This window comes from Cuculus canorus, chromosome 10, assembly GCF_017976375.1.
Source record: "Cuculus canorus isolate bCucCan1 chromosome 10, bCucCan1.pri, whole genome shotgun sequence".
Taxonomy (NCBI): domain Eukaryota; kingdom Metazoa; phylum Chordata; class Aves; order Cuculiformes; family Cuculidae; genus Cuculus; species Cuculus canorus.
This window is the reverse complement of record NC_071410.1, coordinates 20,665,083-20,692,424: the sequence shown is the minus strand read 5'-3', so window position 1 is coordinate 20,692,424 and position 27,342 is coordinate 20,665,083. Positions and strand designations below refer to the sequence as shown.

General features: G+C 60.1%; 3 protein-coding genes across 3 annotated transcripts in view; all 3 read right to left on the bottom strand.

The window, feature by feature from the left end:
* The window catches only part of BCORL1 (BCL6 corepressor like 1), a 34,206-nt gene extending 25,365 nt beyond the window's left edge, over positions 1 to 8,841 (bottom strand). Inside the window, exons 1-2 of the mRNA XM_054075708.1 lie at positions 8,707 to 8,841; positions 230 to 368 (exon numbers count right to left, since the gene is read on the bottom strand). Of these exons, the coding sequence (XP_053931683.1) occupies positions 230 to 315 (86 nt within the window). The 5' untranslated portion in view covers positions 316 to 368; positions 8,707 to 8,841. The remainder of the gene's footprint in view (positions 1 to 229; positions 369 to 8,706) is intronic.
* Positions 7,994 to 17,713, bottom strand: LOC128853197 (collagen alpha-1(III) chain-like). Its single transcript, XM_054075861.1, has 5 exons — positions 17,516 to 17,713; positions 16,621 to 16,776; positions 15,604 to 15,847; positions 9,242 to 10,546; positions 7,994 to 8,982 (listed from the first exon to the last, which is right to left on the bottom strand). Exons 1-5 carry the CDS (start codon positions 17,711 to 17,713, stop codon positions 7,994 to 7,996), a joined length of 2,892 nt encoding a protein of 963 aa, XP_053931836.1.
* Positions 17,714 to 21,261: 3,548 nt separating this feature from the next.
* UTP14A (UTP14A small subunit processome component) lies at positions 21,262 to 27,206 on the bottom strand. The gene is made up of 14 exons (XM_054075608.1): positions 26,957 to 27,206; positions 26,687 to 26,757; positions 26,443 to 26,507; positions 26,157 to 26,299; positions 25,861 to 26,016; positions 24,344 to 24,463; positions 24,170 to 24,264; positions 23,801 to 23,924; positions 23,634 to 23,711; positions 22,888 to 23,251; positions 22,371 to 22,753; positions 22,110 to 22,297; positions 21,939 to 22,038; positions 21,262 to 21,645 (listed from the first exon to the last, which is right to left on the bottom strand). Exons 1-14 carry the CDS (start codon positions 27,014 to 27,016, stop codon positions 21,373 to 21,375), a joined length of 2,220 nt encoding a protein of 739 aa, XP_053931583.1. The 5' UTR covers positions 27,017 to 27,206; the 3' UTR covers positions 21,262 to 21,372.
* Positions 27,207 to 27,342: the final 136 nt, after the last annotated feature.

Here is a 27,342-nt window from a genome sequence, read left to right as displayed (position 1 = left end):
TCGTGGCAGAGACTTCTGCTGGAGCACAGGATGTTGGGACCATCACAGCATGCCACTGTTTGACCACACATCCAGGCCCTCCCTGCATCTCTTTCACACCTTGGGCTATTTTACACCCTAGCAAGGAGTTAAGCGAGCCTCAGCTCCCTTCCCATAAGCCCTCTGGATCCCTAAGTCACTTTCTCCACTCTCTTCCTCCTTCCCCTACCGTGCCGCGCACGCACCTCACCTCTCCTCGTTGAGGCCACACATGCGAATCCGCTCTGTGCTGGTCCAGTTGTGCACCCCACTGTACAGAGGTGCTGTAGAGATCATGACAGCTGCTCGTCACCAACCGGAACCCGCTGGGGCTCGAGGGGCCACTCTGCCTACAAAACGAAAACAGAGGATTGGTAACTCTCCCCGAAACGCTCATATTTAATCACACTTCAGAGAGAGTCATCGCCAGCGTCGGTGCCAGGCAGAGAGGGTAACACACTTGAGATGCTACACATCCACCTGGAAGAGGGCTAGAAAAAACCAGCAGCACCTTGGGCAGTCTACTTGTCCTCGTATTCAACACCTTTATTGCTGAAAAGCCTCCAGCTACCCTTAGAGTTTCACGCAGTCTTCACACACACGCACATCCCTTGAAGCATTCTTTCTCCAGAGGAACCTCCAGCACCTCTGCAAGACAGAGCTTTACCCAAGATACTGGCATTTTAACAGACCATCATCTTCAAGACTCCATAGGACTTTCATAAACCAGCCCATAGTGGGCTCAAAGGGAGCAGCCTTAAACAAGGAGGCAGCTGGGGAGGGGAGCTGGGGACCCTGGAGGGGAGCAGAGCTTTGCCAACAGTGCTGTCTGAGGTTCCCTCAGGTGCTCATCCCCTCCCTCTGTCAGGAAGGTGCTGGTATTCAGCAGAGTTACGGGTGAAAAACATGAGGAAATCGAGCAATTCCCGAGCATCCAAGACGCACCGTCGGCTGGGTGGAGCTTTCAAGGGAGAACGCTGCAGCCAATCGTGCAGCGCTGTGTGTTCAAGCATTAAGGCAGCTTTGCTGCTCAAGTTGTATCAGGGAAAAAGCCACGAAGGAAAAAGGCTCTGCTGCACTAACAAGTGGACTCAGTGGAACCAAGCAGCACTGACTGCAAAAGGTAGAGAGATGCTGTCAAAGAGGTTCTGAATTCAGAGAAATACTAAGCACCCGAAGGTGAGGCAGGCACAGAGCCACAGCAACGTTCTCAGTGCAGTGGGTGAGAGTGGGAAGAAGCTGAAATCGACATATGATCCCACATCTCCGTTGGTTGTCTTTTCCCTGGCAAACTCCTGGTGACACAAGCTCTGAACGGGACAAGAAACGGCTCACACCATCCGTTTACGCTTAGCCACACGAGGATATATAGCAGCCAGCAGCTCAAGGGATCGAGCCATGGAACTGAATGACTCTTTTGAATGCAGCTGCTGCCAACTATCCTCACCTCAGCCCAAACGTGCCAGTGGGGATCCTCCAGATGGAAAAGAAGGGCCAGGCACATAGGAGAAATCGGGGCAAGGCAGCTTGTTGGCAAAAAAAGAAGTGACAGATCCATCTGCACATATGAGGGCACAAGTGAGCAAACAGACTACGGAAATCAGCGGTCAGAAGGAGAGGGGGAAACCTGCTAAAAGACACATGGTGTGAGATGGAACAGATCCTATAGGATGAAGGGGAAGCCGAGCAGACGCTAAACCAGAGAGCAGGGTCATACCCAAAGAGAATGAGAGGTGGCTTGGAGCAGGAAGGGGAGGAGTCTTTCGATGCTTGGAGAGAAATGCAACATAAAGGAAATAGGGGAACAAACAATCTGCGGGGATTTCACCATCTTAGGCTAAACTGAAAGAAGGAGAGGAGAAAGATTCTGCCCCCGAACACAGCAGCAGGAGAGATGCTTTGGGAGAAATCAAAAGGGACCTTCTGTGCCACGGGGAAGGGGATGCATGTGGCCCCGTGACGTGGAAGAGGAGTTGGAGACAAGCTGAACCCTCAAACAAGAAAAGATCAGGTGCGACTCGAAAATAGGTCTGGCAAGGGAGAAGTGATAACAGGGTGATGTTAAGAGCTGGGAGAAACAGCACGTTTGGAGTAGTTGAATAAGAGCTGGTCAACAAAGAAGGCACGACGGCCACAAGAAGAGAGCCAGGAGGACATAGCAACAGAGATAGACACTGTTTCATGAATTCTTGGCCTCTGTCCTCTATGGACGAAGTGGGACACATGCCAAAGACAGGCGTTTCACAGGGAACGAAGAACAGAAGCGAAAAAGAATCAAGATTTCAACTAAGAGAAGAAATAAAACAGAGGGAAAACAACAGACGTGGTCTCATGCACAAACCGGCATGAACAGTGAAAGAACAGCATCCTTAAGGAGGCGGACCAGGAAGTTCAGCGAGAAAGGCAGGGATGAGCAGCCTCCCATGCAACGCCGAACTGGAGAGAGCAGCTGCAGCCTCCCTGGGTCAAAACACTCGACTTTTGGTTGAGTCGACACGAGCAAACTGAGCACATCTCTCTTCTACACCACTGCAGCTTGAAGCAACTTTAAAGGGATGTAATTAAACTAGTAGGAACCCCTTGGAGAACACAACTAGGGCATGGTTTCATATTCCTGCCTTTGAGCAGAAGAAGCTTCTCTCCCCTTACTCCTCCAACCACATCACTGAAACAGTGTGGTGTCCAGGTAAACTTGACCAGGGAGTTGATCTCTATTTAAAATCCCTTTTTTCCCCTCCTGGCTGGACTGGTTTTAATCCATACTAGCTCCTAGATCAGGTTCACCAAGAGGGAGAGAGGGCACAGCCTGGCACAGAATCCGCTTAATACACTACGTCTGCCAAAAGGAGGTGTATACGAAAGCACAGCCTTATTTTGATTTAGCTAAATAGGTGCCCAGCCAATTCTAATTAACTCCAAAGAAAACTAGTTTAGAACAAAATAAGAACATCAACGCAGTGTTTTGTGTGGAGAGGGTCATCGTGCGATATTAAAGCCCCTTCACCTCTTGAAACAAAGCATGCTCAAAGAATTGCGAACAAGAAAGGTGCCGAATGCATCCGCCTCCAACAACAAGCCCTTGGAGAGGTTTGCAGCGTGATGTATTCAAAACAAGGTTTGGGTTTTTTTCATTAGGACAAAATCTCTCATCGTTTTGCAGCAAGAGAGGATGCTACTCTGCAAACCAGTCCCTTCCAGCCTCAAGAAAATGCAAAGCAGAAGATGTTTGCCTTGTGGTAAAAGCACGCTTTGACTCGGGTTAGCAAGGACTTCGCTACACGTGGAAGTTCCTTTGGATTAAGTAAAAAAATCACTCTCTCTTCTGAAATACTGCTATACAGCCAATGGAAACAAGTTTCCCAAGATGAATTCCTTCGGGAATGGATATTTTCTAATAATTATCTCTAGACAAATCTTCCTTACACTGAATTCCCAACAGCGCCAAGACCAACCAGAGTTTCAACGCAAGTGGAGATGAGGATGGCAGGACAGGCTGCTGTCGCCTTCTCCTACCAGCTCCTACACGGCTGAAGAGAATTAAGCCCACGTAATCTCTGCTCTGACCCCTGTTAAAATCCTACCTTCTCCCGAGCTCTCGGGGATCCTAACTTGAGTTGCTGGAGCTGTGGCTTCCTAATGAAGTTTTCTGCTGTAACATTACCCCTCCCACCCCCACCCCAGCGTTAAAACAGCAGAGGGACAGGAGTATCACGGTAGATTTGCAACCTGTTCTCCTCCCTGTGCCAAATAACAGCCCCTTCTCATTCAGATCAGTTCCCTGATCTGACCCAGCACCCAGCTTCCCAAGTGCTTGTGTTGGTGAATGCATCAACCAGCTCCTCTGGCTGCTGCCTCCCTTCCAGCCACAAGTAGCAAAGAGTTTCTTTTGTCCCAGAAGGTTTGATGCTGTCAGCGCTTGCCCTAACGAATGTCAGGTCTGCGTTGCCAATTTTACTGCTGTGAGCAGCTCAACCAGAGCTACGATCTCCTACAGCCGCCCACCTCCATGGCAACTGGGGTGGACCCAGACCCATGGGTACAGAATGGGGCTTTCTCACAGAGACACCCCGTGCCAGCCACTCCACAGTACCAATGTGTTCAGTTTTAGGATCTTGACCCCCCCATGATGCTTTTCATGTGTTTTCCTACTCTGTACATTTCCAAGTATTAAAACAACTTGGATTTGGAGATCTTTGCCTTTCCTCTCCCCCATCCCCACCACGTGAGCTATGAGATCGCCACGGGCTGAGCTCTACCTTGCCTGGGCAGGCACGTGGTGACGGGTGCCGAAACGCCAACAGCCAGGTTCCTAAAATCCCCCAGCGCAAGGCTCCCCTCCGCCTGGGCTCCAGCCAGGCACATCCTCCCCTGACGCAGGGAGGAGGGGGCTGCGCGACGGTGTCAAGAAAGCAAAGGCCCGATGAGCACCGACGTGCACGTTGCTGGCAGCCAGGGTACAGACCAAGAGCACAAGCTCCCTCAGGGCGAACAGTAGCTTCACCTTTCCCCGCTGCACAAATGGCAGCCACTGCACGAGTCTTGTGAAGCTGAGGGCCAGCTCCGGAGATCCCGCTGTGGGTCATGTCAGTAGGAACGTAGTGCAGCTTGGCAGAGGAGGAATGCACTCGGCTGGGCTCCAGGGCCTTTATGGACACAGTAACGCACTGCCAGTCGGTGGTGCCTCCTTCCACACCAGCAACACAGAGGAAGGAAAGGGAGACTTCCCAGCCTTAGGGTATGGAAAAGGAGAAAGCCCAACACATCCCTCTGCAGCAAGAGATGGGGAGGACTCGGTCGCTTGCCTTTCCAAAGTGCTGTTCAGCTCCTTTGGCCAGGGGGCACTGCAGAAGGCCAGGAGGGACGCACTTTGACCCTGGAAACACACCCGCAGGAGATACCTCTCTAACATTCATTCCCAGAGAGCAGCGAAACCTCGAAGGCAGGTTTTTACCCCAGATGACTCCAAAACACAAAACTAGGTTGGTAGCTGGAAACTGAAACAGCATTCACCACTCAGAGCATGTCATCCACAAGCCGGCTACTTCAACGGGAGCAAAAGCAATGGAACGGGTTGGAAATTGTGGCTGCCCCATCCCTGGAGGTGTTCAAGGCCAGGTTGGACAGGACCTTGAGCTCCCTGTTCCAGTGGGAGGTGTCACTGCCCATGGCAGGGGGGTTGGAACTGAATGGGCTTTAAGGTCGGTTCCAACCCAAGCCGTTCCATGATTCGATGAATAAGGCAGCATGTGCCCCCGTGGCTCGTCAAGCAGGGCTTGGACGGACCGAAAGGAGATGGTCTGCATTGACAGGAATGGTCTCCCTCACTTAGTTTGTTCACTTTGGCAATCTTTGTTGCCATTAGTAACACAGGCAAGAAATGTATTTGTTTTTATATGTGATTGTCAGGCGCCCATCTGAGGTGCAGAGCGAGTGCCCATCCGGAGAGGTGCCTGGGATGCCTTAGCGGGGATTCAGCTCTGAGCAATGCCACTGAAAAACGCTTTAAACCAAACCGCTTGCAAAAAAAAAACACCCCAAACTAAATTAAAAATTAAATTAAAGAAAACATGATGTTCCTCTCAGAGGACTCGCACAGGGCAGGGTAGACAGACCGGGGAGGGGGAAAATTGAGCAAGAAAACTTAAATAAAAAAGGAAACAGTTTATCTTTCTTTCTATTGCCACCCAGGCGGGGTTAGAAACTGCAGCAGAACTGACCGGGAGCAGCCAGAGTCCGACAATGCCAGTGAGCACCAGGCCAGGTCCCGTGTGCTCAGCTGAGGGTCCGGCACAGCCCTGAGCGGGGCTGGGGTCTCCCATCACCTCACAGCAGCCCTGGCGGAGCTGAGCCAGGCTTTGCCTACACGCATTTGCTTAAGCTGATTTAAAGACACAGTAACAGCGCCAGTAATTATAGACACTGGGCAGGATGAATTGGGAATAAAAACGAGAAAATCCATCCCTATTTAAAAACCAGAAGTTTGCCGCACATTCGGTAGCCTTTCCGTAATAATTCCCAGCTGCTGGACGACAGTGGCACGGAAACCACGCTGGCTTGAGACACCCAGGTTGTCCCCACATGAGCCCGCTGCCACACATTGCTAAGGAACGAGAGAAAGAGCCGCTAAGGGTGGATTGCATTAAAAAATCCTGGATCACGGAAGGCGAGCATCATCGGAAATGCTGCAACGGGAGAGCAGCATCCCGTCCTCAGGAGGCAAGCCCACGGATCCCAAAGGGCAGCTTGCTTCTGAAGGCCAAGCCACGCCGGAGCTCAGGCTCCAGAATCCCACCAGGAACGCGTCTCCAGAGCCAGGGAACGAAGCGCCAGGGCCAGTGTCCTCCCCTGGCACCGGGAGCGCCTCGGCCGAGCAGAGGGAAGGCGGGTGCAGGGATGGCAAAGGGGATGCAGGCAAAGGGTCGGGATGCTCCGGCCCTTCCTTCGCACGGATCCCCCCACTCTCCCACAGCGGCCGGCAAGGACGAAGGTGCCGGAGAGAGCGGATGCTCTGCGAGGAGGAGAGACTTCGCTTCCTCTCTCTTTCAGCCGGGAAAGCCCTTTCCCCGGTGCTTTTTTTTTTTTTTTTCCTCCACGCCGGGCTGGAGGCTCCGCTGCCGCCCAGCCGATAGCCCGGGTCCCGGCACCCGCCGGAGCCGCCGCTTCCTCCCCGCTGCGGGCGGCAGGAAGCGCCTCCCGCCCGGTCCCGCCGCTGCCACCGGCCCGCGGGCACCGGCGGGGGGGGCGGGGGGGCGGCACCGGGGGAGGCGGCTGGGGCGGAACGGAGCGGCCCGAGCTCTGCCCGGAGCCCCGGGGCTGCGGCTGCTGGGGGTCCCGTGCCCGGTCCCCGAGCCCCACCGGAGCCCCACGAGTAGGCACCCCCTCCCCCCCATCGACCCGAGCCCTGCGCAGAGCCCCAGGGCTGCGGCTGCCGGGGGTCCCGTGCCCGACTCCCGAGCTCCACGAGCCCCAGCGGAGCCCCCCGAGCAGGCAACGCCCCCCCCCCCCTCCCGCCCCGGGGCCGAGCCCTGCGCGGAGCCCCGGGTTTGCAGCTGCCAAGGGTCCTGTGCCCGAGCTCCAAGGTCCCACCGGAGCCTCGCGGCCCCACCGGGGCCCCACCGGAGCCCTACGGGCAGGCAAAACACCTCCCCCTCCGAGCCCAGCGCGGAGCCCAAGGGCTGGCGGCTGCCGGGGGTCTCGTGGCCGACCCCCTCGGCCCAACGAACAGGCAAAACGCCACCCCCGGGACCTGCCGCCCCCCGAGCGGGCAGGAACCCCCCTCACCTCCCCTCGAGAGCTACGGCGCGGCCGGAACCCCGTGGGTGGACAACCCCCTCCCCCGCCACGGAGATACCAGGGGGTTTCCCTGCCCGAGCTCCCGCTCCCCCGAGCTCCGGGGGGTGCGCAGCACGGCCCCACGGCACGACCAGAGCCCCGCGGGTGGGCAGACCCCCCCGAGCCCCCGAGTCCCACGGGTGGGCAGACATACCCCTCCCCCCGAGCCCCACAGCACAACCGGAGCCCCGCGGGTGGGCAGACCCTCGCCCCCGACCCTAGCCAAGCCCAGCGTCCCGGGACACCGGGGGAAGGGCTCTGCCCAAGCCCCCTCCCGAGCCCCACGGGCGGGCAGACCCCCACACCGGCCACCCGGGCCGGCGGACACCAGGAGGTTCCCGTGCCCAAGCCCCCTCTCCGAGCCCCACGGGTGGGCTGACCCCCTCCTCCATCCCCATGACCCGCTGCCCCCGATGCGCCCAGAGCCTCACGGGCAGGCAAATGCCCCCCGAGGCTGGGGACACCGGAAGATTCCGTGCCCGAGCCTTCTCCCCGAGCCCCGTCCCCCCAACCCCCCGGGCCCCACGCACGACGTGGAAGCCCCCAGGCGGGCAGACCCCACCCCCCCGCCCCGGGACTCACCATTCCCCCGAGCCCCACGCCGCGACCAGAGCCCTGTCGGTGGGCAGCGCCCCCTCCACCTTCAGGACCCGCCGCCCCACAAGCGGGGAGACCCCCCTCCGCCCCGGGACCCGCCTCCCCTCGGGCCCCACGGGGCGGGCACCCCCCCCGCCGCCTCCCACAGCGTGTCCGGAGGCCCCCGAGCGGGCAGCCCCCTCCCGCAGCCCCGTTCCCAGCCCGTTCCCCGCCGCCCGCCCCGGCTCAACAGTTGCCCCCGGGGCCGCTCCCGGGGGAACGCGGCGCTGTCCCCGCCGCCGCACCGGGGCAGCCCCGAACATGGAGGTGGCGTCCGCCGCGCTGCCCCCGGGGAGGGCTCTTCCGCCACCGCCCGGTTGGCCGGCACCGGGAGCGGCCGCGGCGGCCGCCGAACTCCACAAGCACCCGGTGCCACCGCCGTCCCGGCAGCGCAGCGCCCGGTGTCACCGCCGCCTCGGGACCCCGCGCCGCGCCGGCAGCGGCAGGTGCCGCCGGTGCCCCGGGCAGGACGCGGAGCGCTGTCAGCGCCGGCGTCCCCGCCGCCGTCCCGCTGCCCCCCGCCCCGCCGGGGGTGTCCCGGGAGGGTTTCCATGGAGACCCCCGACCGGACGGGCGCCGGAGGAGGGCGACCGGGCTGCCCGCTCCCCTCCCGTTTCCCCCACCCCCCACCCCCCCCATCCCGGTGGGTGCGGGGCGGCGCGGGCCCGGGGGGTGCCCGGTGCGTCCGGTGCGGGGCGGCGTCGCGGGGCGGGCACGCACCTGCTCGCCGAGGAGGGCTGTCGGGGGCGGCGGGGCCGGGGAGGGCCCCCTGCCCGAGGCGGCGGCGGGTCGGACCGTGTGCGCTGCCGAGCGGCGGTTCGGCGGCGGCGGAGACACTGGCAGCGGCAGCCGGAGTGTGAGGGCGAGAGCGAGCCGCCGCCGCGGGGGGCTGACGGGAGTTGTAGTCCGGCGGCCGCTGCCCTCCCGCCCGCAGCCCCCGCTGCAGGACTACAACTCCCGGCGTGCCCCGCGGCCAGCCCTGCCCGCGCGGGGGGGCTGCGCGGAGCCAGCCGAGTCCGGAGAGGGAACGAACGGGCGGGCGGGGAGGGAGGCAGGGAGGGAGGGGGCTCCGCGCCCCTCACGGCCCGCGGGAGGGGGCGCGGGGGGGGCCGCTCCTCCGGGGGAGGGGCCGCAGGAGCCCCACGCGCGCACACGCACAGACACACACACACATATACACACGCGCGCACACACACACACGACCCCGCGCCGGGGCACCGGCGCCCGCACCGGGGAGCGGCGCTCAGTTCCGCACCGGGGGGAGGAGGAGGATGGCAGAGGAGGAGGAGGATGGAGGCGGGCGCTCGCTCGCTCCACGCCCGGGCAGCGCTTGGACGGGCGGCGAACGCGGCGCCCCGCAGCCACAGAGCCCGCCGCGGGGTCCCCCGGGCGCAGCCACGCCGAGCCGGGACGGCGGAGCTGCCTGACCCATCAGGGGGTGCGGAGCGATGGCCACGGGTGCCTCCCTCTCGCCCCGGTCCCGGTGGCCGCGATGGCGATGGGCGCCCACCCCTCCCGGTCCCGGTGGCCGCGATGGCCGTGGGTGCACTCCCTTCCCGGTCCCGGTGGCCGCGATGGCCGTAGGTGCACTCCCCTCCCGGTTCCGGCGGCCGCGATGGCCGTAGGTGCACTCCCCTCCCGGTTCCGGTGGCCGCGATTGCCGTGGGTGCACTCCCAGTCCCGGTGGCCGCGATGGCGATGGGTTCTTCCCTCCCTCCCCGGTCCCGGTGGCGGCAATGGCGATGGGTTCTTCCCTCCCTCCCCGGTCCCGGTGGCGGCGATGGCCGTGGGTGCACCCCGGTCCCAGTGACAGCCATCGGTGCCCCCCCCGCTCCGGTGACGGCGATGACCATCGGTGTGTCCCGTCCCTCCCCCCCCGTCCCGGCGATGACGATGTGTATCCCCCGGACCCGGTGGCGGCCATGGGTGTCCCCTCTCCTCACCCCGGTGGCGGCGATGGCGATGAGTGCCCTCCCCCCCATCCCAGCGGTGGCGATGGGTGCCCCTCGCCTCCCCCCGGTCCCGGCGGCGGCCATGGGTGCCCCCACCTCCTCGCCCCGGTGGCGGTGATGGCGGTGGGTGCCCCCCTCGGTACCAGTGGCAGCGATGGCGAAGGGTGCCCTGCGGTTGTGTCTCCAGGCCCTGGTGGGAAGGGTGGGGGCCCCCGGTTGTGTCCTCCCGTTCCCGGTGATGGTGATGGGTGCCCCCCGCTTGTGTCCCCCAGGTCCCGGTGATGGGTGCCCCCCGCTTGTGTCCCCCAGCTCTCGGCTGCGTCCCCCCAGTGCCGGTGCCCCGACAGTGCTGCGGTGCGGGGGTCTCGCCGCCTCCCCCGCGCCATGCGGGGCTCGCAGCGGCGATGGAACTTTCCGCCCCCCCTCCTCCCCCGCCCTCGGCCGCAGGCCCCGCAGCCGCCGCCGCCCCAGCCCCTCGGTGCCCGGTGCCCCCCCCGCGCGGGCCCCGGGGAGCGGCAGCCGCCGCCCGGCCCTGCCCCGGGCACGCAGGCACCGCCCCGTCCGAGCCGCCGGGGCCCCGCTCGGTGCCGCCCCCGGGGACCGCGGAGCTGGGTCACAGGATCGTTAAGGTTGGAAAAGCCCTCTCAGCTTACCGAGTCCAACCCTCAGCCCAACCCCACCGTGCCCGATAAACCCTGTCCCCAAGTGCCACATCTACACGGCTTCTGAACCCCTCCAGGGACCGAGACTCCCCCACTGCCCTGGGCAGCCTCTGCCAGGGCTTCACCACTCTGTCAGCAGAGAAACTGTTCCTAATATCCAACCTAAACCTCCTCTGGCACAACTTGAGGCCAGCTCCTCTCATCCTATCCCTTGGTACTTGGGAGAAGAGCCCAGCACCCACCTCACTACAACCTCCTTTCCAGGAGCTGCAGAGAGCGATGAGGTCTCCCCTCAGCCTCCTCTTCTCCAGGGCAAACAGCCCCAGGGCCCTCAGCCACTCCTCGGAACGATTGCTCTCCAGATCCTGATCCCCTGCTTGCTGCAGGGAGGTGGAACCCAAACCCTTCTGTGATTCTATGTTCTCCCTCAGTCGTGTTTCAAACAATCAGGTCTTGAGATATGTGGCAACCTCTCCTGACAAACCCAATGCTGAGCTGTTCTCCAGACATTTCCCCATCTCTATTCCCTTCTCTGGACACACTACAGCCCCTTCCCCATCCCCATTCCCTTTTCCGGACCCACTCCAGCCCCTCAATGTCTTTCCTACACTGAGGGACCCAGAACTGAACCCAGGATTTGAGGTTCAGCCTCACCCGTGCTGAGTCCAGGGGGACGATCCCTTCCCTGCTCCTGCTGGCCACTCCATGGCTGATCCAATCCAGGATGCTGGTGGCCTCCTTGCCCACCTGGGCCACTGCTGGCTCATGTTTAGAATCACGCTGGAGCGGAGGGTGTGCAGCACAGACTTGTCCTGCCAGGGAGAAGTGAGTGGTGAGGGCACCGGGGAGGCAGCAAGCTGCACGGCTCCCCATTGGGCCACGGTGCCGCAGGCTGCTACAGGGAGTGTGTCTGGAAAGCCATGCCCATTTTCTCCCCTGGATTTGGCCCATCCAATGGCAAAGTCTCTTCTTGGCTCAGCACGTGTGATGTTCAGGGCCCTGGGTTTGTCCCAAAGGATATCAGCAACTGTGGTGTCCCCCCAGGTGTCATCTGCACCTTAGTGTCACCTGCTGCCACAGGGAGCAACCTCCGCAGGCTCAGCATCAGACTCCTCCTGGGATGGGGTAAAATGTCTTACAAAGCCATGGAGGTCTTTTTCTTATGGGAAAGGCTGCCGTGTCCTTGGGCGCATTGCCCCTTTGGGGATGTGGGCACACTCTGAGCGCGGTTCGGGGCAGGATGGTGCTGAGCATGAAGGGCATGTGGGTTTGGGGAGAGGTTTGACAGCCGCAGGCAACATTGAGAAGGGGAGCAGGGCAAACGGCAAGGGGCTAGCAGCTCCCTGCGGGGAAGGCAGGGAGTAAGGGCTAAGCCAAGGAAGGCTGGGAGGGAATAAACTCTTCCTGCAGAGAGGAATTGCTCAGTTTCTCCTCCTTTACATTCACACCTTCTCCTACCTGTTGCCTCCAGCCAGGCTGTGAGTAGAGAAGATGCTCCAAGAGGCATTTCAGAGGCTGGGTGGATGGCACAGCCTGCAACGGGTGCATGCCTGACCCTGAGTTTGTAAAGATCTGCCTTATTTGCATCCTGGTGCAATTAAAACCTGACGGTTTGAGTAATGGCTTCATCCTGCATCCTCACCCCACCCCTGCAGGAACTGACCTTAGGGTTGCGTGGTGCCAGCCAGGAGGGCTCTGCATCCCATCATCCCATCCTCTAACACCACTCTGCACCTTTCTGTTTTAAATGTTATAGAATCATGAAATAGTTTGGGTTGGAAGGGACCTCAAAGCCCATACAGTTCCAACCCCTGCCATGGGCAGGGACACCTCCCACTGGATCATCCAACCCAGCCTTGAACATCTCAAGGGATGGGGCAGCCACCACTGCTCTGGGCAACCTGGGCCAGTGCCTCCCCACCCTCACAGCAGAACATTTTTGCCCAAGATCTGATCTCTATGTCCCCTCTTGCAGCTCAAAATCATTCCCCCTCATCCTCTCCCTGCCCTCCCTGATTAAAAGCCCCTCTCCAGCTTTCCTGGAGCCCCTTTCAGCACTGGAAGCTGCTCTAAGAGCTGCTCTAAGGTCTCCCCACAGCCTTCTCTTCTCCAGGCTGAACAACCCCAACTCTCTCAGCCTGTCCTTGTACAGGAGGTGCTCCAGCCCTCAGATCATCTCCGTGGCCTCCTCTGGACTCACACCAACAGCTCCACATCCTTCCTTCGCTGAGGACTCCAGAACCGGATGCAGGGCTCCAGGTGGGGTCTCACCAGAACAGAGCAGAAGGACTGAACCCCCTCTCTGTCCCTGCTGGTGCTGCTGCTTGGGATATAACCCAGGACACAGTTGGTTTCTGGGCTGTGGGTGCATGTTGCTGGCTCATGTTGAGATTTTCATCCACGATTGATTAGAACCTACTAAAACTTCAGTATCTTCAGGATGGGACCATTAGCATCCAGAGTCTTTAGAAGATAGTGCTGAAAAGTTCCTTCTCTCTCCTGTCAGTGTCCTGGGGAAAAAAGCCCGGGGAGCAAGGAGCAGCCTTCATAAGAGCGTGTGGTTTATCAGTCACTGCCCATTGACTTGTAGAAAGGCCAATGTCAGTTACCTACCAACATGCAAAAATATGATTGGGAATGCTCACTGGTAAGTTCTGAGCAGAGAAGAGCCAGGCTGCCTGCTGGGGGCAGACCTGGAGGCTTCTTTTACCTTGCCTTCCATGCAGACACCTTTCCAGCAGTGTGGGAAGTGGCAGCCAGCCTTGGGCTTCTGCCTTGCCTCCACGTTTCTATCACACATCGTGCCTGGGCAGCAGGACTCCTGCCCAGATCCACAGGTCCTATGACTCCCAAGTGCTGTCTGAGTGCTCAAGGTGGTTCCCGGACCTGAGGGACTGCGTGTCCTCTGCCCACTGCAGTCGTCAGGGCTCGAGCACTTGGCTCTGACCCGGCCTGCAGCGGATGTGGCTGCTGCTTTTGTCCTTACCGCTGCATTTTGTTCCTTTTTAATCCACATCACCCCTTCCCTCCAGTTTTTGGGCAGGATCCACTTTGTTCCCTGCTCCCCAAACCAGGAACAGAAATGTGTTGGCTGATGCACCCAGCCAGAGTGCAGCACGCTCCGCTGGCTGCCAGGTCACAGGTGGGGAGATGTCGAACCCTTCTCAGGACCCTTCAGGTCTCTCTGCCTGTCCCCAAGCAGCTCTCCTCCTCTCCAGCTGGGCTGGTAGGCCAGGAGATGCAAATGGATGTCTCCAGTTCAGCAGGGCATCTTAGAGCCTTCTCCTCCTGCACGGGTGGTGGCAGCTGGTGACAGTGAGGACAGCTAGCAGCTCTAGACACCAGGACAAGCTTGATCAGGGTGATACCTTGTGCTGACTGTCACGCCATGTCCAGCTGTCCACCCCACGAGCGTTTGTCACCAGTCAGGTCCTGCATTGACTGTGCCAGCTTGAGAAACTTGGGCATGGCTGGGAAGATGGAGTTGTGGCCGAGGAACCATCCTTGAGGCCAGGGAGGTGACTTCCCTTTCAGACTGACAGGGTGTCCATTGCTGCAGGGTCTGGTTGTCCCTTTCTGGTTTTCTTGGGGCTTTTCCTTCTGCTCTGAATCATAGAATGGTTTAGGTTAGAAGAGACCTCAAAGGCCATCCTGTTCCAACACCCTGCTATGGACAGGGGCACCTCCCACTGGATCTGGTTGCTCAAAGCCCCATCCAACCTGGTCATGAAGGAAGAGGAGCCTCGACACTGCTCTATCTGTGGTGGACACAGAGCTCACCTGGGTTTTACTGTCGTAGTAACACTGATGAAAGGTGTCAGCTCTACCTACAGACCTTGTCTTCCTATCTTCCGCTGGTCATCACTCTGATGACAAGCACTTTTGCAGCATGTTTGAAGGTGCAGCTAGAAGATGACAACATTGCTGGAGCAGCTGCCATCTCCTCCTGCCTTCTCACACCTGGGGGACAGAGAGGAGTGGGCAGGAAGGCCATGAGCCCTGTTGGGGATGTGATGGGCCAGGCTGCTGCTCACCCTTGTGCTCAGAGCTGCTCTTGCCCCTCACCCCTAAGGATTGAGGAGGGATGTGTGATGGGAGTCCCACCTCCTGCTTGAGAAGCTAGATCTCTTCATTACAAGCTCAGAGGTTAAGATTTTAAACCCAGCCACTGGGTCCAAAACGATGCTGCTCCTGCATGGGAAAGGGGCTTTCACAGCTTGAGACTTTGGGTTGCTTCACCTTGGACCTTCTGGGGGTGCCATGGGGGAGCTCAGGGCTTGTCTTGTTCTCCCTACATGCCCCGGAGGGGTTTTTTTGCAGTGGTCTCCCTGCTGGCTGGGGAAGTGTGGAGAAACGAGGCATGGCCTCCAGTGAGCAGCACAAACGGGAGTCAGCAACCAATACGCCGCCTCTGCTGCATACCAGGATGGACCCCACTGCTGAGTGAGAAGTTGGGATCACAGGGATAAGGTGGGACAGAACTGCACTGTGCTTGGGAGACAAGAAAAGAGCTGACAGCTTGGGCAAGAGCAGATGGGCCAAAGTGATGATGGAGTCCCCATCCTTGGAGATATTTAAAAGGATGAAGTGCTCAGGGATCTGGTTTAGTAGTGGACAGGTATGGTTGGACTTGAGGGTCTCAAAGGTCTTTTCCAGCCTAGAGATTCTATGATTCTGTGATGGAGGGGAGAGGGATGCAGTGGGTGAGCAGAGTTTTGCGTGTTTCTGGAGCCCCAGAAAAAAAGCGAGAGGCCCAAGGAGCGGGGCTGGGAGAGGTGCCTGCAGGGACAGGAGGCTCCGCAGAACAACTCAGTGCATCCCTGCCCACTTTATCCTCTGTCCTCCACCTCTGAGCCTCCCCCGGTTCGGGAGGGCTCTGGATTGTAACGGGACACAAAGAGAGCCGATGTGTGACTGCGGTGCTGCCAGCCCATGCCTGGAGAGGCTGAAGGCGCTGCCAGCAGCCCGGGGATGCCGGTCTTCCCAGAGCACTCATCACCCACCGCAGGCATCGCAGCCCAGTTCCCGGCTGCTGAGGGGCGAGGGCAGACCCGCTGGCAGGACCAGGAAGAGCCATGGAGGCTCGGCCTTGGCTCCGGGCGGGCAGCCGGAGGGGCAGGGAGCGCAGGGGGGACGAGGAGGGGTGGGGGTCTCAGGCTGAGCCAGCTCCATGGCTCCTGCAGGCTTGGAGCGGGCCCGAGTGGGTCCCAGCAGCGCTGCTCGCTCCTGGCTCTGCGGCTGGGCTCGCTGGGAAGCAGCAATTCACTGTGTGCCGAAGGAATGACTGCGACCTCTGCGGTAGCTGCATTTCGACGAAGGCTGCGTTTCTAGCATGGCCAGAGCACACGTGCCATGCAGCCGCCTGCCGTGAGGACATCTGTCCCACCAGCCGCCACTCACCAGGCTTCATCTCAGACCTGGCCTTTTGGGGACCCCCTTTTTGCCTCCTGGAGGCGTTTGTTGCTGCAGCTCTTCCTGGGTTCATCCAGGTATTCCTCAGCCCTGGGATGCTGCTGGTTTGGGGCTTGGCTACCTGGTTTCTAAGGCATGGGGGGGCAGCACAATGCCCTGTGCCCTGCCTGGTGGTCCTGGCGTTCCTCCCTGGCCTCAGTGTCCCCAGGACATTGTTGTGGGAGTCGTGAGGTGGTAGCTGGGACAAAGTCATTGGGAGGATACCAGGAGTTTCCCCCTCTCCTCCCCAGGCAGCTGGGGACAGACAGGGACTCATCACCTCTGGGAACCCCAGAAGGTGACATTGCAGCACAACCCAAGCGGTCCGATCCCTGTTCTGGATAAGTGACTGGGCTGGCAGCTGCTCCAGCCCCGGTGACTGTTCAAAGCCAGCAGCTGCTGGCATCCCAGCACCAAACTCGGGGTGAGAAGCAGTTGGGTGCCACCACACCCCACTGCTGGCCCCGGCCCCCCCATCTCAGTGGGAATTGCCCCGCTGCGGGTGTGAGGGTCCCGGCTACAGCATCTCAGCGGCAAAGCTCTTGCTCAGGTTGTGCCGTGCTGGATACGGCATCTCCATGGAAACCCTCCCGCTCAGGCTGTGCGGGCTCGGGAGATGCCATCTCCACGGAAACGCGGTTGCGGCAGCTGTGCAGGCCGGGATGCGCCGGCCGGGCACTGGGTGCCCACGGTGGGAGGGTTAGGGGTGCCTGGGGTGCCCCTGGCTGCGGGGTGATGGAGCAGAGACAGATCCACCCCTGAGGCCAATGCGGCCCTGGGGGGAGCAGGGGACGGAGCACAGGGCACCTGCATCCCGGGCAAGAGTGAGAGGGAAACTGGAGTGAGTGCTCGTGTGCCACAAAATCTGCCTCCCCTGCCCTGTCCTCTCCAAACGGTGCCAAGCAGAGCCTCTGCCTCTGCCAGATTCCCCACCTCTCCCACCCGGGGCTCAGCCCGACCCAACCAGAGAAGACCATTTCTTGCACCGTGGAGCCCAGAGTTGTTCAGGGACATAGAAATCCCCTGACCCGGTGAGCGAGGGTGCAGTATCCCCCGTGGTGGCCCCAGTGCTTGCACTCACATCCCAAAGGGCCGAGATTTCACCCTCGGAAACAGCAGAGAAAACTATCATACAGGTTATTTATAGCCTGCATTAATTAAACAAAGCAGCCACCAAAAGTGCTTTATTTGTTGCTTTTAAATCTGCCTTTTCCTTCTACCCAGTTCCCGCTGCTCTCCCTGGCCGGCGGCTGCAGGAGCCCAGATGCACCGGCGGCAGGAGCAGCCCTTGGGCTCGGGCATCGTCTCTGCCGTGCCAGGTCTGCACCGCAGCGGCTCGGGGTGGGGACGGCAGCGTTGGCTCTGTCGTTTCCCTGGCACAGCACCCATCCCAGGAGAGGCACAGCCCCGTGCCTGCTGCTGCTGGAGCACCCATGGGTGCTGGCTGGGCTGGGCTGCCCACACCAGCAGCCGCTGGCGGCTGGGATCAGCCCCTGCTGGCACCGCGCGCAGCTCGGCCGCCCTCGCCGAAGCTCCTGGCTCTGTAAGCCTGGCTTTGACGTAGCCCGGAAAGTAGGCCAGTAAGAGCAAACTGCAGGCGCTCGCGGCTCTCTCGAGGGACGCGGTGCTCGTGCGGCCGGGGGAAGGCGTGTGTGCTCGCATCCCAGCTCCTGGGGGGGACCGCGGAGGTGGCTGGCAAAGAGAGGGGGGATTTGTCCTGGCACTGGATCTCCTGGTCCCCACCGATGTGCACCTTCGACCAGCTTTTCTTGGAGAGCAGCCAGGCTGGCGCCGGCCATAGGAAGGACAAGGATCAAGCCAGGAATGTCCCCAGTCCGCAGCAGCACCTGCTCTGCTTTGTGGTCCTTTAGGGCTCTCTCCCAGCCCTGCCAGCGAGCACCAACCCCTCTGCATGTGCTGCCCTCGGCCATGGATCCTCTCCTCACTGCTCTGGGAGCTGCCAGTGGGCACCACCTGCATCCCCCCTTTCCTGCACCACTTTGCACACCCGCAACTGGTTTTTACTTAAACAAAACCCCCCAAGTGCTGACATCCCCGTGCCCAGCGATTTCATTCCTGCAGGGAAGCTGGGGGGACAATCCTTGATGTGGGAGTGTGGCAGCTCCAGAGGAGCCTGTGCTGGAGCAGGTGAGCTGGTCCAACACCCCAGAGGGGCCAGTACGGCAATGCCGGTGGCCCCACTGCACCCGGGACCCTCTTGTAGCTCAGCCTCAGACACTCCCTCTGATGCTTTCTGCGTGCATTTTTGAAGCACCTCTGGTTCCTGAAAGCCCCCGTTCTGACTGATCCAGCCTGGCACTGCCCCTTCCCCGCAGGGTGAGGCACATCCAGCTCTGTGGGTTAAAGCTGTCCCCTCTCAGTGCTGGCTGAGAGCTCACACTGCAGGACCCACAGGCCAAAATGCAGCATGGGGCAGCCTCCAGAATAAGGGGCAACGTGTCAGCAGGTCCTGCCCACCTCTTCAGGTATTCCCTGCTCGTAAGAGATGTAAACCTGCTTGCTCCACCAAGGCTTGAGCTCTGTTCAGACCCAGTGCCCTCTGCAGTATCAGCACCCCACAAAGAGTCTTCCTCTGATGCCGTCATCGCTCCAGCCCTGGAGGGGAGCATTGTTCCTGCTCTGGGGCAGCCAAGGAGCTCCCAGTCTGGCTTGGGGCAGGGCTGGACTCCTTGAGGGTGGAAAGGGACAACTCTCCCCAGCCAGCTCTCCCCAGCAGACAACTGAAGTTCGACACGGCCAATTGCAAAGTCCTTGGTCAGCACAACCCCAAGCACAAACACAGCCTGAGCAGAGAACGGATTGGGAGCAACCCTGAGGAAAAGGACTTGGAGTGCTGGAGGACGAGAAGCTCAACATGAGGCGGCAATGTGTGCTCACAGCACAGAAACCAACCATGTCCTGAGCTGCATCCCAAGCAGTGGGACCAGCAGGGACGGAGTGGGGATTCTGCCTCTCTACTCTCTCTGGTGACACCCCACCTGGAGCCCTGTGTCCCGTTCTGGAGTCCTCAGCGCTGGAAGGACATGGAGCTGTTGGAGTGTGGCCAGAGGAGGCCACGAAGATGATCTGAGGGCTGGAGCACCTCCTGTACAAGGACAGGGTGAGAGAGTTGGAGTTCAGCTTCGAGAACGCTGTAAGGAGACCTTAGAGCAGCTCCCAGTCCTGAAAGGGGCTCCAGCGAAGCTGAGGAGGGGTTCTTGTTCAGGGGGTGCAGGGAGAGGACAAGGAGAACAGTTTTGAGCTGAAAGATGGGAGATTGAGATGAGACAAGATTTTGCCGTGAGGCCCTGGCCCAGGCTGTCCAGAGAAGCAGCATCTGTCCCATCCCTGAAGGTGTTCAGGGCCAGGTTGGATGGGGCTTGGAGCAACCTGATCCCACGGGAGATGTCTCTGCCCATGGCAGGGGGCTTTAAAGTCCTTTCCAACCCAAACCATTTTATGATTCTATCAATTGTACACGAGGAGGGTTAGGGTTGAGTTTAGGGTTTGAGGCTTCCTGCACAGAGCTGTCCCTGCATAGAGTTGTCCGCGGAGAGTTGTCCCAGGCCCCCTTGGGGGTGCAGGGAGCACCACGCATGACACCAGGCTCCGCATACAGCAGGACACAGCCCTTTGCCATGGGAAAGGTTGAATGTGGGGACAGAGGCCAGAGAGGCGTGGGGGGCTCCCCATTTTTGCAGGCAGCCAAGTGGCAGGACAGCACTCTGGAGACCTTGCTGAGCCTAAAGCTGACTCTGCTCTGACCAGCACTGGGTCTTGAGGCCTCCCAAGAGCCTTTCCATACCAGCTGCCCTTTGAGTATCCTGGGGCTGGGAGAGTTGGGCTGGATCTCAGGACAGCTCAGTTTGTCCTGGGCTGAGAAGGAGGCAGACAGAGCCCCAGGGCAGGGCAGATGATGGGGACCCCACAGCGAGGGACAGGGACAGTGGTGCCACAGGGACCTGGGGAGCCCAGTGCTGGCTGCAGGCAGGCGGAGGTGCATGCAGAGGGGCTGCGCACGCCCATGCTGGGCACTGCCTTCCCCTGGCAATCAACTTTCACTGAGCCAAACAAGACCACCCCTCCGCCAGCATCCCCAGGGGCCAGGGGCGAGGGTTTCTCACAGCTTTTGGGACAGGTGGGGCAGAGGGAAGCTGGGCTCTGAGCTGAGGCCACCAGCCCAATGAGGAGCTCTACAGCATTGCAGCACGGAAATACTCTCTGCTTCCTCTCTTTCTATTTTTTCACCCTGGGGTAAATTCACATAACACAACTGCAGCCCTATCCGCAGGCGAGCACAATCCGGCCTTCCCAAGGTGCTGTGCCGGGCCAGCAACTCCCAGTCCCTGGCAAGGGCAGCCTGAGGGGTCCCACAGTCCAGGCAGCCCCCTTTAGCACCCAGAGCAGAGGAGCTCTGCGTGGTTTTGGGGTGGGAATCATGGAAGTGAAGGGCATTTGCACTCAAGCCCATGGGTACCAGCACCCCAGCTCCATGGGATAGCCTCCCCCCTTTCCCAGCATGACCTGGCTGCAGGGGAGAAAGGCAACGGGAACAGCCCTGGCTGCGGTGCCAGCGTGGGAGGAGGCATCTCTGGCACGAGGGATGTGTTTCCTATGAAGAGTGGCAGCTCCAGTTCCTTCGCTCGAGCGGGGGAGTGTCCTCTGACTGGTGGTAAAATGGGAGAGGACCAGAGGGCTCCTTGCCCACACCTGTTTCACTGAAAGGCTCCAGCACGGCCCTTAGCTCATGCTGGGGGCACCAAACACCCTACTGTCACCCTCTGAGGGGCACGTTGGGAAAGGAGCATGGGCTCAGCAACAGGAAGAGGCAGAGCTCGCTCCCAGCACGTGTGGAACAAGAGCAGACCTTACAGACCCATTTTCCAGCTCATTGGGTGTAGGAGAACGGGGCAGAAGTTACTGTGGAGCTGCAGAGGTGTCCTGGGCCCAGGCTCAGCGCAGCTGCACTGCAAGAGACCCCGCTAAGCCAAGGTTAAAAATATATAGATATGTTATAATATAAAAAAATAGGGGTATGAAAGACAAAAGCAGAGGGCAGATGCCACCCCGTGCTGCTGGTGGCTGTTCTACCCCCAAGCAGCACCTCCCAGGCCCAAGCTGTCCCAGTCACAGCCGGCCAGCCCGCCCTGCCCCGCGCGGGGCCCCAAGGACACGGCCTGCGCCAGCTGTCCTGTCCCTCGGGCAGCCACGCTGAGCACACACACAGCAGCCCAAGAGTTTTATTGCAAGGGAAGGTACTGGACAGAATCAGGAGCCTCTCCCCGTTCCCTCCACTGCTGAAGCGCCACACGGGCCCAGTGCTATCGTGCTTTCTTGCGTGGTCGGCGAAAGGGCTCTGCTTGTTGCTTGGGCAGAGTTTCCAGCACTGGCTTGGCTCCAGTGCCAGCTGCTGTGGCCATCTCGGGGACATCCTCGGCAGAGATGGGTTGGATGATGTGGCCCGCTCGGGTAACGACACGAGGGGTGGTCAGCTTCTGGAAGGCACGCTGCGTGTTCCATGTGGAGCCCAGTGGCATCCGGATGCTCTGCTCAAACTGCTGGTGCTTCTCAAAGGGGAAGGGCAGCTCGTTGACCTGTGGGGAAACAGCACAGTGGGGTGACTCCCCTGGTGACCCAGTCCAGCACCCCAAGGGCTGCTTTCATCCAACACTGCCACTGCTTCCCACTTGCCCAGGACCCACTCACACTCTGCTTCCAGTCCCCTGCCCTGCTGACCGCCTCGCTCCATGCTCTAGCGAACCCCAGGAGGGCTGGAACAGCAGCAGCGAGGGAGCAGCCCTGGAACTTCCTCCTCCCTCCCTCACCGTGCTGGCCTCGCGGTTGTCAAAGCTGGAAGCTCTGCTGCCAGAAGCTAAGCATCACCCACCTGATGTGCAGCCGCATGGATGTTGCGCCGCTCGCTCATGATGACATGAGGCAAGTGCTGGTCCTTCCTGGGCGGTGCTGGGGGTGGCTTGAGCAGGAACCTGGCAGCAAAGAGAGAGGTGAGGGCATGGTGCCAGGCTGAGGTGCACTGCTACAGCTCTTCCACACTCACCGTTTGACTTTCTTGGTGCTGGGCTTGAGGCCGGTGCCTCCCCACTCGCCCCAGCCTGGCAGCACCAGGTTCACCGGCTGCGGCTTTGCAGCCTGCTCCGCCTTGCGCTTCTCCCGGCGAAAGTCAGCAACCACGTCATCCCCAGCAAAGGCCTCAGTGATGACCCCTCTTTGGTCAACGCCTCCATCCTGCAGAAGGAAGAGTGAGTTGCCCCGCAGCCAGCCAAGCCCCAGGACAGTGGCACAGGCCCACCCTGCTCACCTCCTCCTCCACAACCAGAGGGAGGCTGGCGCACGGAACCTCCTGGGGCTTCCCAGATAGCACAGCCTGCAGGCTGATGATCTTCTTCTTCTTGGCTGGGGTTTTTTTGGCACGCTTGTCCCCAGCTCTGCCTTCCTCCTGCTGCTGCACTCGTTTCTTTGCTCTCGCAGCTGCTGGCTTCTCCCTCTCTTCGACGAGCTCCTCTGAGGCCAGAGCCTCGACATCCTCCATTGTCTGCACCCGGTTCAGCTGCTCTGACAGCAGAGTCTCCTCCTGGGCCGGGGAAGGCTGCTCCATCCCCAGGCTCGCCTGCTCCTCATCACAAACTGGGCGGATGGGGCTGTCTCCCAGCAGTTCTGGAATTGCCTCTGTCTCATCAGCACCTGCACATTGAGACAACAGGTGAAGACCAGTCACCCTCAAGCAGGGAAGGGGAGCACAGGATGGCTGCGTCACACCAGGCAGCAAACAGCCTTCACACTCCCCTTTCCTCTGCCCAGATCTGCGAGCTCCTTACCTCGTCCCTCAGGCCTCTCTGCCCACTGCTGCCGTGTGTGCCGTTTCTGTGCAAAGTCTTGTAGCAGAGCTTCCTCCTCTGACACTACCTCCTCCTCCTCCTCCTCCTCGTCCTCCTTTCTCTCTGCAGCACCAGGCACCGCCACATCTCCAAGACCCTCCTCCACCTGAGGTTCTTCCGCTGGGCCGGTGGGCTTGCCAAGCATCCAGGGATTAGCTCCACTGGCACCCATAGGGATGGTCACCGACGCCAGGTCCTTCTCAGGCATGTCACCTGCCTCTTCCTCCTCCTCAGGCAGCTCCACCCGAACCTTTTGCATGAGCTCTTTATTCCTGGCCAGCTGCTCCTGCATGGCCTTGCGGGCCTGGGAGGGGACAGAGATTTTTCTAACATGGCTAGGAACACCACACCCATCTTCCTTTCCCCACCTCAGCTCCCTGCCCCTTCCCCAACCAGCGCATGGGACCTTATTGCAGCCTTTCCACAGGGAAAAGAAAGATGGAGAGACTTTACCAGGGCCTGTAGTGACATAACACAGGGCTTTAAAGTGAACAAGGGTGGGTTTAAGTTGAACATCAGGAAGAAATTATTTATGATGAAGGTGGTGAGGCCCTGGCCCAGGTTGCCCAGAGGAGTTGTGGCTGCCCCATCCCTGGAGGCGTTCAAGGCCAGGCTGGACGGGGCTCGAAGCAACAATCAGAGAGGTCCCTCACAACCCAAATCCTTAGGTGATTCAGTAACCTCACCTCCAGGTCATACTTAGCCATAATGGCCCTAGAACGGGCCCATTTTCCCTTGTTCTGGTGCTTAAGACTCATCCGCTCCTGGGAGAAAGAAGAAGAGAAGCATTGGAATGAGCACCCTCACAAGCAGGGACTTCCCACAAGGTTGGGGAGAAGTGTTAAAGCAGCACCTGCATCCTGAGCTGCTCCAGCTCCTCCAGCTTTGCCAAGGCAGCCTCAGGGTCTGACTTGTGCAGCTGCTCGAACTCCTTCAAGGCCTTGCGCCTCTTGCTTTTTTTCAGCACACGATGGTACCTGCAGCCCAAGGACAGAGAGCCAGGGAGTGAGACCTTGCAGTGCTGGGAGGCCTTTGGGAACCCAGCACTGCTTTATGCAGGAGGCTGCCCGATCCAGTGCAGATCCCAGGGAAGAAGAGGGCCACTGCCGTCCTCCATGTTTTGGCCACACCCATACACTCAGCAGGGTCAGCTATGGTGACAAAGCTAAGACCCAGCCGCCTTCCACCACGCTGAGCTCAGCGGCAGCAGAGTTGTACTTACTTCTTGCTCTTGATTCGCTTCTCTCGACGAGCCTTGGCTTCATAGTACGACTGCAAGGCCCGAGCCTTCTGCAGCTCTGCCCGCCGCTGCCGGGCCTGCCAGGGAGTGCAGAGTGAGGGAAGCACCAAGAAAGAGGCCTCCAGAGCCAGGGCATGGCAAGGCAGAAGCACTCACCTCCTCCAAGCTCATCGCCTGCAGTGAGGCTGTCTCCTCTGGTGTCAGGAGCGGGTCGACGGTGGGCTGCTGGGTCTTGTGGAGCAGTCCAAAGATCTCCTGCTCCAGGGGAGTTCGGGGCTGTTAGGACAGAACACATGCAGCAAGAGCACAATGAGAAGAACTGTAAGAGCCAACACTGCCCCAAACATCCCCATCCCTCTTGGTGCCCCAGAGCAGGGCTTCAGCAGGAACACAAAGCCCAGAGTCATGTCCCCCCTCCTTCTGGGGGATGGGGTCCCAAGCAACAGCCTGAGGCTTGCTGTGGGCCTGCCTAGGTGCCTTGCTGGCTGGCAAGAACTGGGGCAGCAGAATTCCTCCCAGCTTGGGGAGGCAGAATTCCTCCCAGGATAGAAAAACAGGCTTACAGTAGAGCAGCAGCACTGGCAAGTAGCACCAGACAAGAAGTTCCAAGTCTCGTACCACCACATCCTGACGAAATGGAAAGCGAGCTTTGGGCAGATTGACGGGGGTACCAGGTATGTCAGGAGCTTGGTGGGGCTGCCTTGAACCTGAGCCCCAGGACAGGCAGCTAAGCTCTTGGGGATGAAAGCGACTCTCCTGCCAGCAGCACAACTCCCACAGGAAAGTGCATTCCAAACCAAAAGCATCCTTCTTATCATAGAATGTCCCGAGTTGGAAGGGACCCACAAGGACCATCGAGTCCAACTTCTGGCCCTGCAGGACAACCCCAACATTCACATTGTGGGGCTGAGGGCCTTGGCCAAATGATTTTGGAATATCGTCAGGCTCAGCGCCGTGACTGCTTCCCTGGGAGCTGTTCCAGAGCTCCACCACCCTCTGGGGGAGGAACCTTTTCCTTATGTTCAACCTAACCCTCCCCTGGCCCATCTTCCTGCCATTCCCTGCAGTCCTGTCATTGGTCACAGAGAGAAAAGCTCAGCTTTGTGTGAGGAAGCTGCAGAACATGATGAGGTCTCCTCTCAGTCTCCTCTTCTCTGGGCTGAACAGATGAAATGACTTCAGCCACTCCTCACATGCTTCCCCTCTAAACTCTTCCCTAACTCTGTGCCCTCCTCTGGACACACTTCAGTAGCTTTAGATCCTTTTTATTCTGTGGCACCCAGATCTGCACACAGGACTGAAGTATTTCTTTTGTAACAAACCCTTATGGGTGTGCTTTGACAACCCAAACCCTGCCTCAGCACACAGTGGGGAGGGACCAGGAAAACAGCACTTGGCCCATGCGTTAAGAGCCGAAAGGCTAAAAGGGGGACAGAGCAGGCTCTAAAGCTCTCTGCTCACGCCTCACCCAGGCTCTCCCAGAGAGCATTCACACATCTACTGTGTGCGAAGAAGACTGAAAACTTCCTTTTTAACCTTCTTGAACTCTACATGCACCCGTGTGGAACCTCAGCTGCAGGATGGGCCTTCCTCATGCCTCCCTCACTCCTCCCAGTGCAGCCAGAACTGCCCTGGCCAACTCTGGCTGCAGCCTAACACCCGACAGCTCCCACCTTCCATGTTGAAGCTACTTGCTCCAAAGGGACAACCGTAGCGATTTCCTGCTTCAGCGGGAACACAAGCTGTTCTGCACGCCGGTTCTGCAAGACCACCTGCTGCCACTTGCCCACGTCCTTCGAAGTCCCGACATAGGCAGCTTCCCTCACAACCTGCAGGCAGGGTTGGGAAGGGAAAGAATGAGCAAGAAAAGCCTGCCAGCATCAGAGAGTGCAGAGGGCATTCAGGGGCTCAGCCCCAATGCCCTGTGAAGGCCAGAATGTCCCTCTACTGCCTGCACAGCCCCACTCACCCGCTGGGCCTCCTCCTTGCTGAGCGGCAGCTCCACCGCCTTTTTCTGTTTCACTCTGTTCAGCTCTTTCTTCACGCTACTGAGGGCGGATTTGGGACGGATGGGCTGCAGGAGCTCAGACAGAACCAGTTTCTCCCCAGCACCTACACAAAGTCCCACACATCAACACAGATGCAACGCCACATTCAGGACCACGACGTGGGGCAGGCATGGCAAACCCCACGCAGTGAGTGTCCAGTGCAGGCAGAGACAGCTGCAGGGCCGCGCGGCCTCATTGGGACCTCACCTTTGCAGCTGACATTGAACTCAGACACCTGCACGCTCGCCTCTGTGCGCTCTGCCAGCTTCCGCCTGCGAGAAAAGAAAATGATCCAAGAGACTCCTCACGTGCTCCCGATGGGCATCTCCGATCTGCTGCTACGGCAAAGGCAGAACCAGCAGAAAAGAGAACTGAGCACCCTCCTCCTCCCACCCCACGCGGGCTCCCAGGGAACGGGGCGGGCTGAGCCCCGGGAGCCCCTGCTACTCACCGCCGCCGGCCGGACAGGGAGCTGACCGCCTCCAGGAGCTGCTGGTGCCGCCGCTCATCATCCTCCTGCCCCTGACACACGGCAGAAACTGTTACCGAGCCCTGTCCGGCCCGTGCAGCGCACAGGTGCTTGGCAGCCCCGGCTGGTGCTACCGGTAGCAGCGCTGCTCCCCTGCTCCCCGATACCGCCCGGCCTCGCCCCGGGACCGGAGCTCCTGGGGCCTCCGCTGCACCCGCCCCGGGCCGGCAGAGCGCTCGGAGCGCCGCTCACCTCCTCTTCGCCGTCACTGGCGCTCGGGGCCGCCTCCACTCCCAGCCAATCCTCCGCCATAGCACCCACGCCGCTGCCGCGCGCCGCTGCCGCAAAGCGCGCCGCTTCCGCCCGAGCCGACACCGCCCGCAGCGCTTCCGCCCGCACTACCTGCTTGACGTCACGGTTGCCACTGCAGCGGGGCCTGGCGGGCGGGGCACGAGGGCCGCGCCCCCAGCCTGGCCTGGCCTGGCCTGGCCTCGCACCCGGGGGTCGCGTCCTGGGCCCCACCGCCCCGGCCCGGCCCCGGCCACGTGCCGAGCTCCGGCATGGCCCCGCCTCCCCTTGTCCGCACCGGAGCGGAGGGGAGCGAAGTCTCGGCCAATGGGAGCGGGGAGGGGGCGGGG

What these genes read in the sequence shown, in the direction of transcription:
- LOC128853197 (XM_054075861.1), bottom strand. Translation starts at nt 17,713, where the DNA reads ATGCGAGCACACACGCCTTCCCCCGGCCGCACGAGCACCGCGTCCCTC. An exon ending in AGGGTTTCCATGGAGATGCC is followed by an intron (nt 15,848 to 16,620) that starts GTATCCAGCACG and finishes GCTGCTTCCCAG; the next exon opens with CGAGCCCAGCCGCAGAGCCA. An exon ending in ACTGGGCTGCGATGCCTGCG is followed by an intron (nt 10,547 to 15,603) that starts GTGGGTGATGAG and finishes CCTGTGACCCAG; the next exon opens with CTCCGCGGTCCCCGGGGGCG.
- UTP14A (XM_054075608.1), bottom strand. Translation starts at nt 27,016, where the DNA reads ATGGCGGAGGATTGGCTGGGAGTGGAGGCGGCCCCGAGCGCCAGTGAC. An exon ending in AGGCGATGAGCTTGGAGGAG is followed by an intron (nt 24,265 to 24,343) that starts GTGAGTGCTTCT and finishes ACTCCCTGGCAG; the next exon opens with GCCCGGCAGCGGCGGGCAGA. An exon ending in TGGCTAAGTATGACCTGGAG is followed by an intron (nt 23,252 to 23,633) that starts GTGAGGTTACTG and finishes GTCCCCTCCCAG; the next exon opens with GCCCGCAAGGCCATGCAGGA.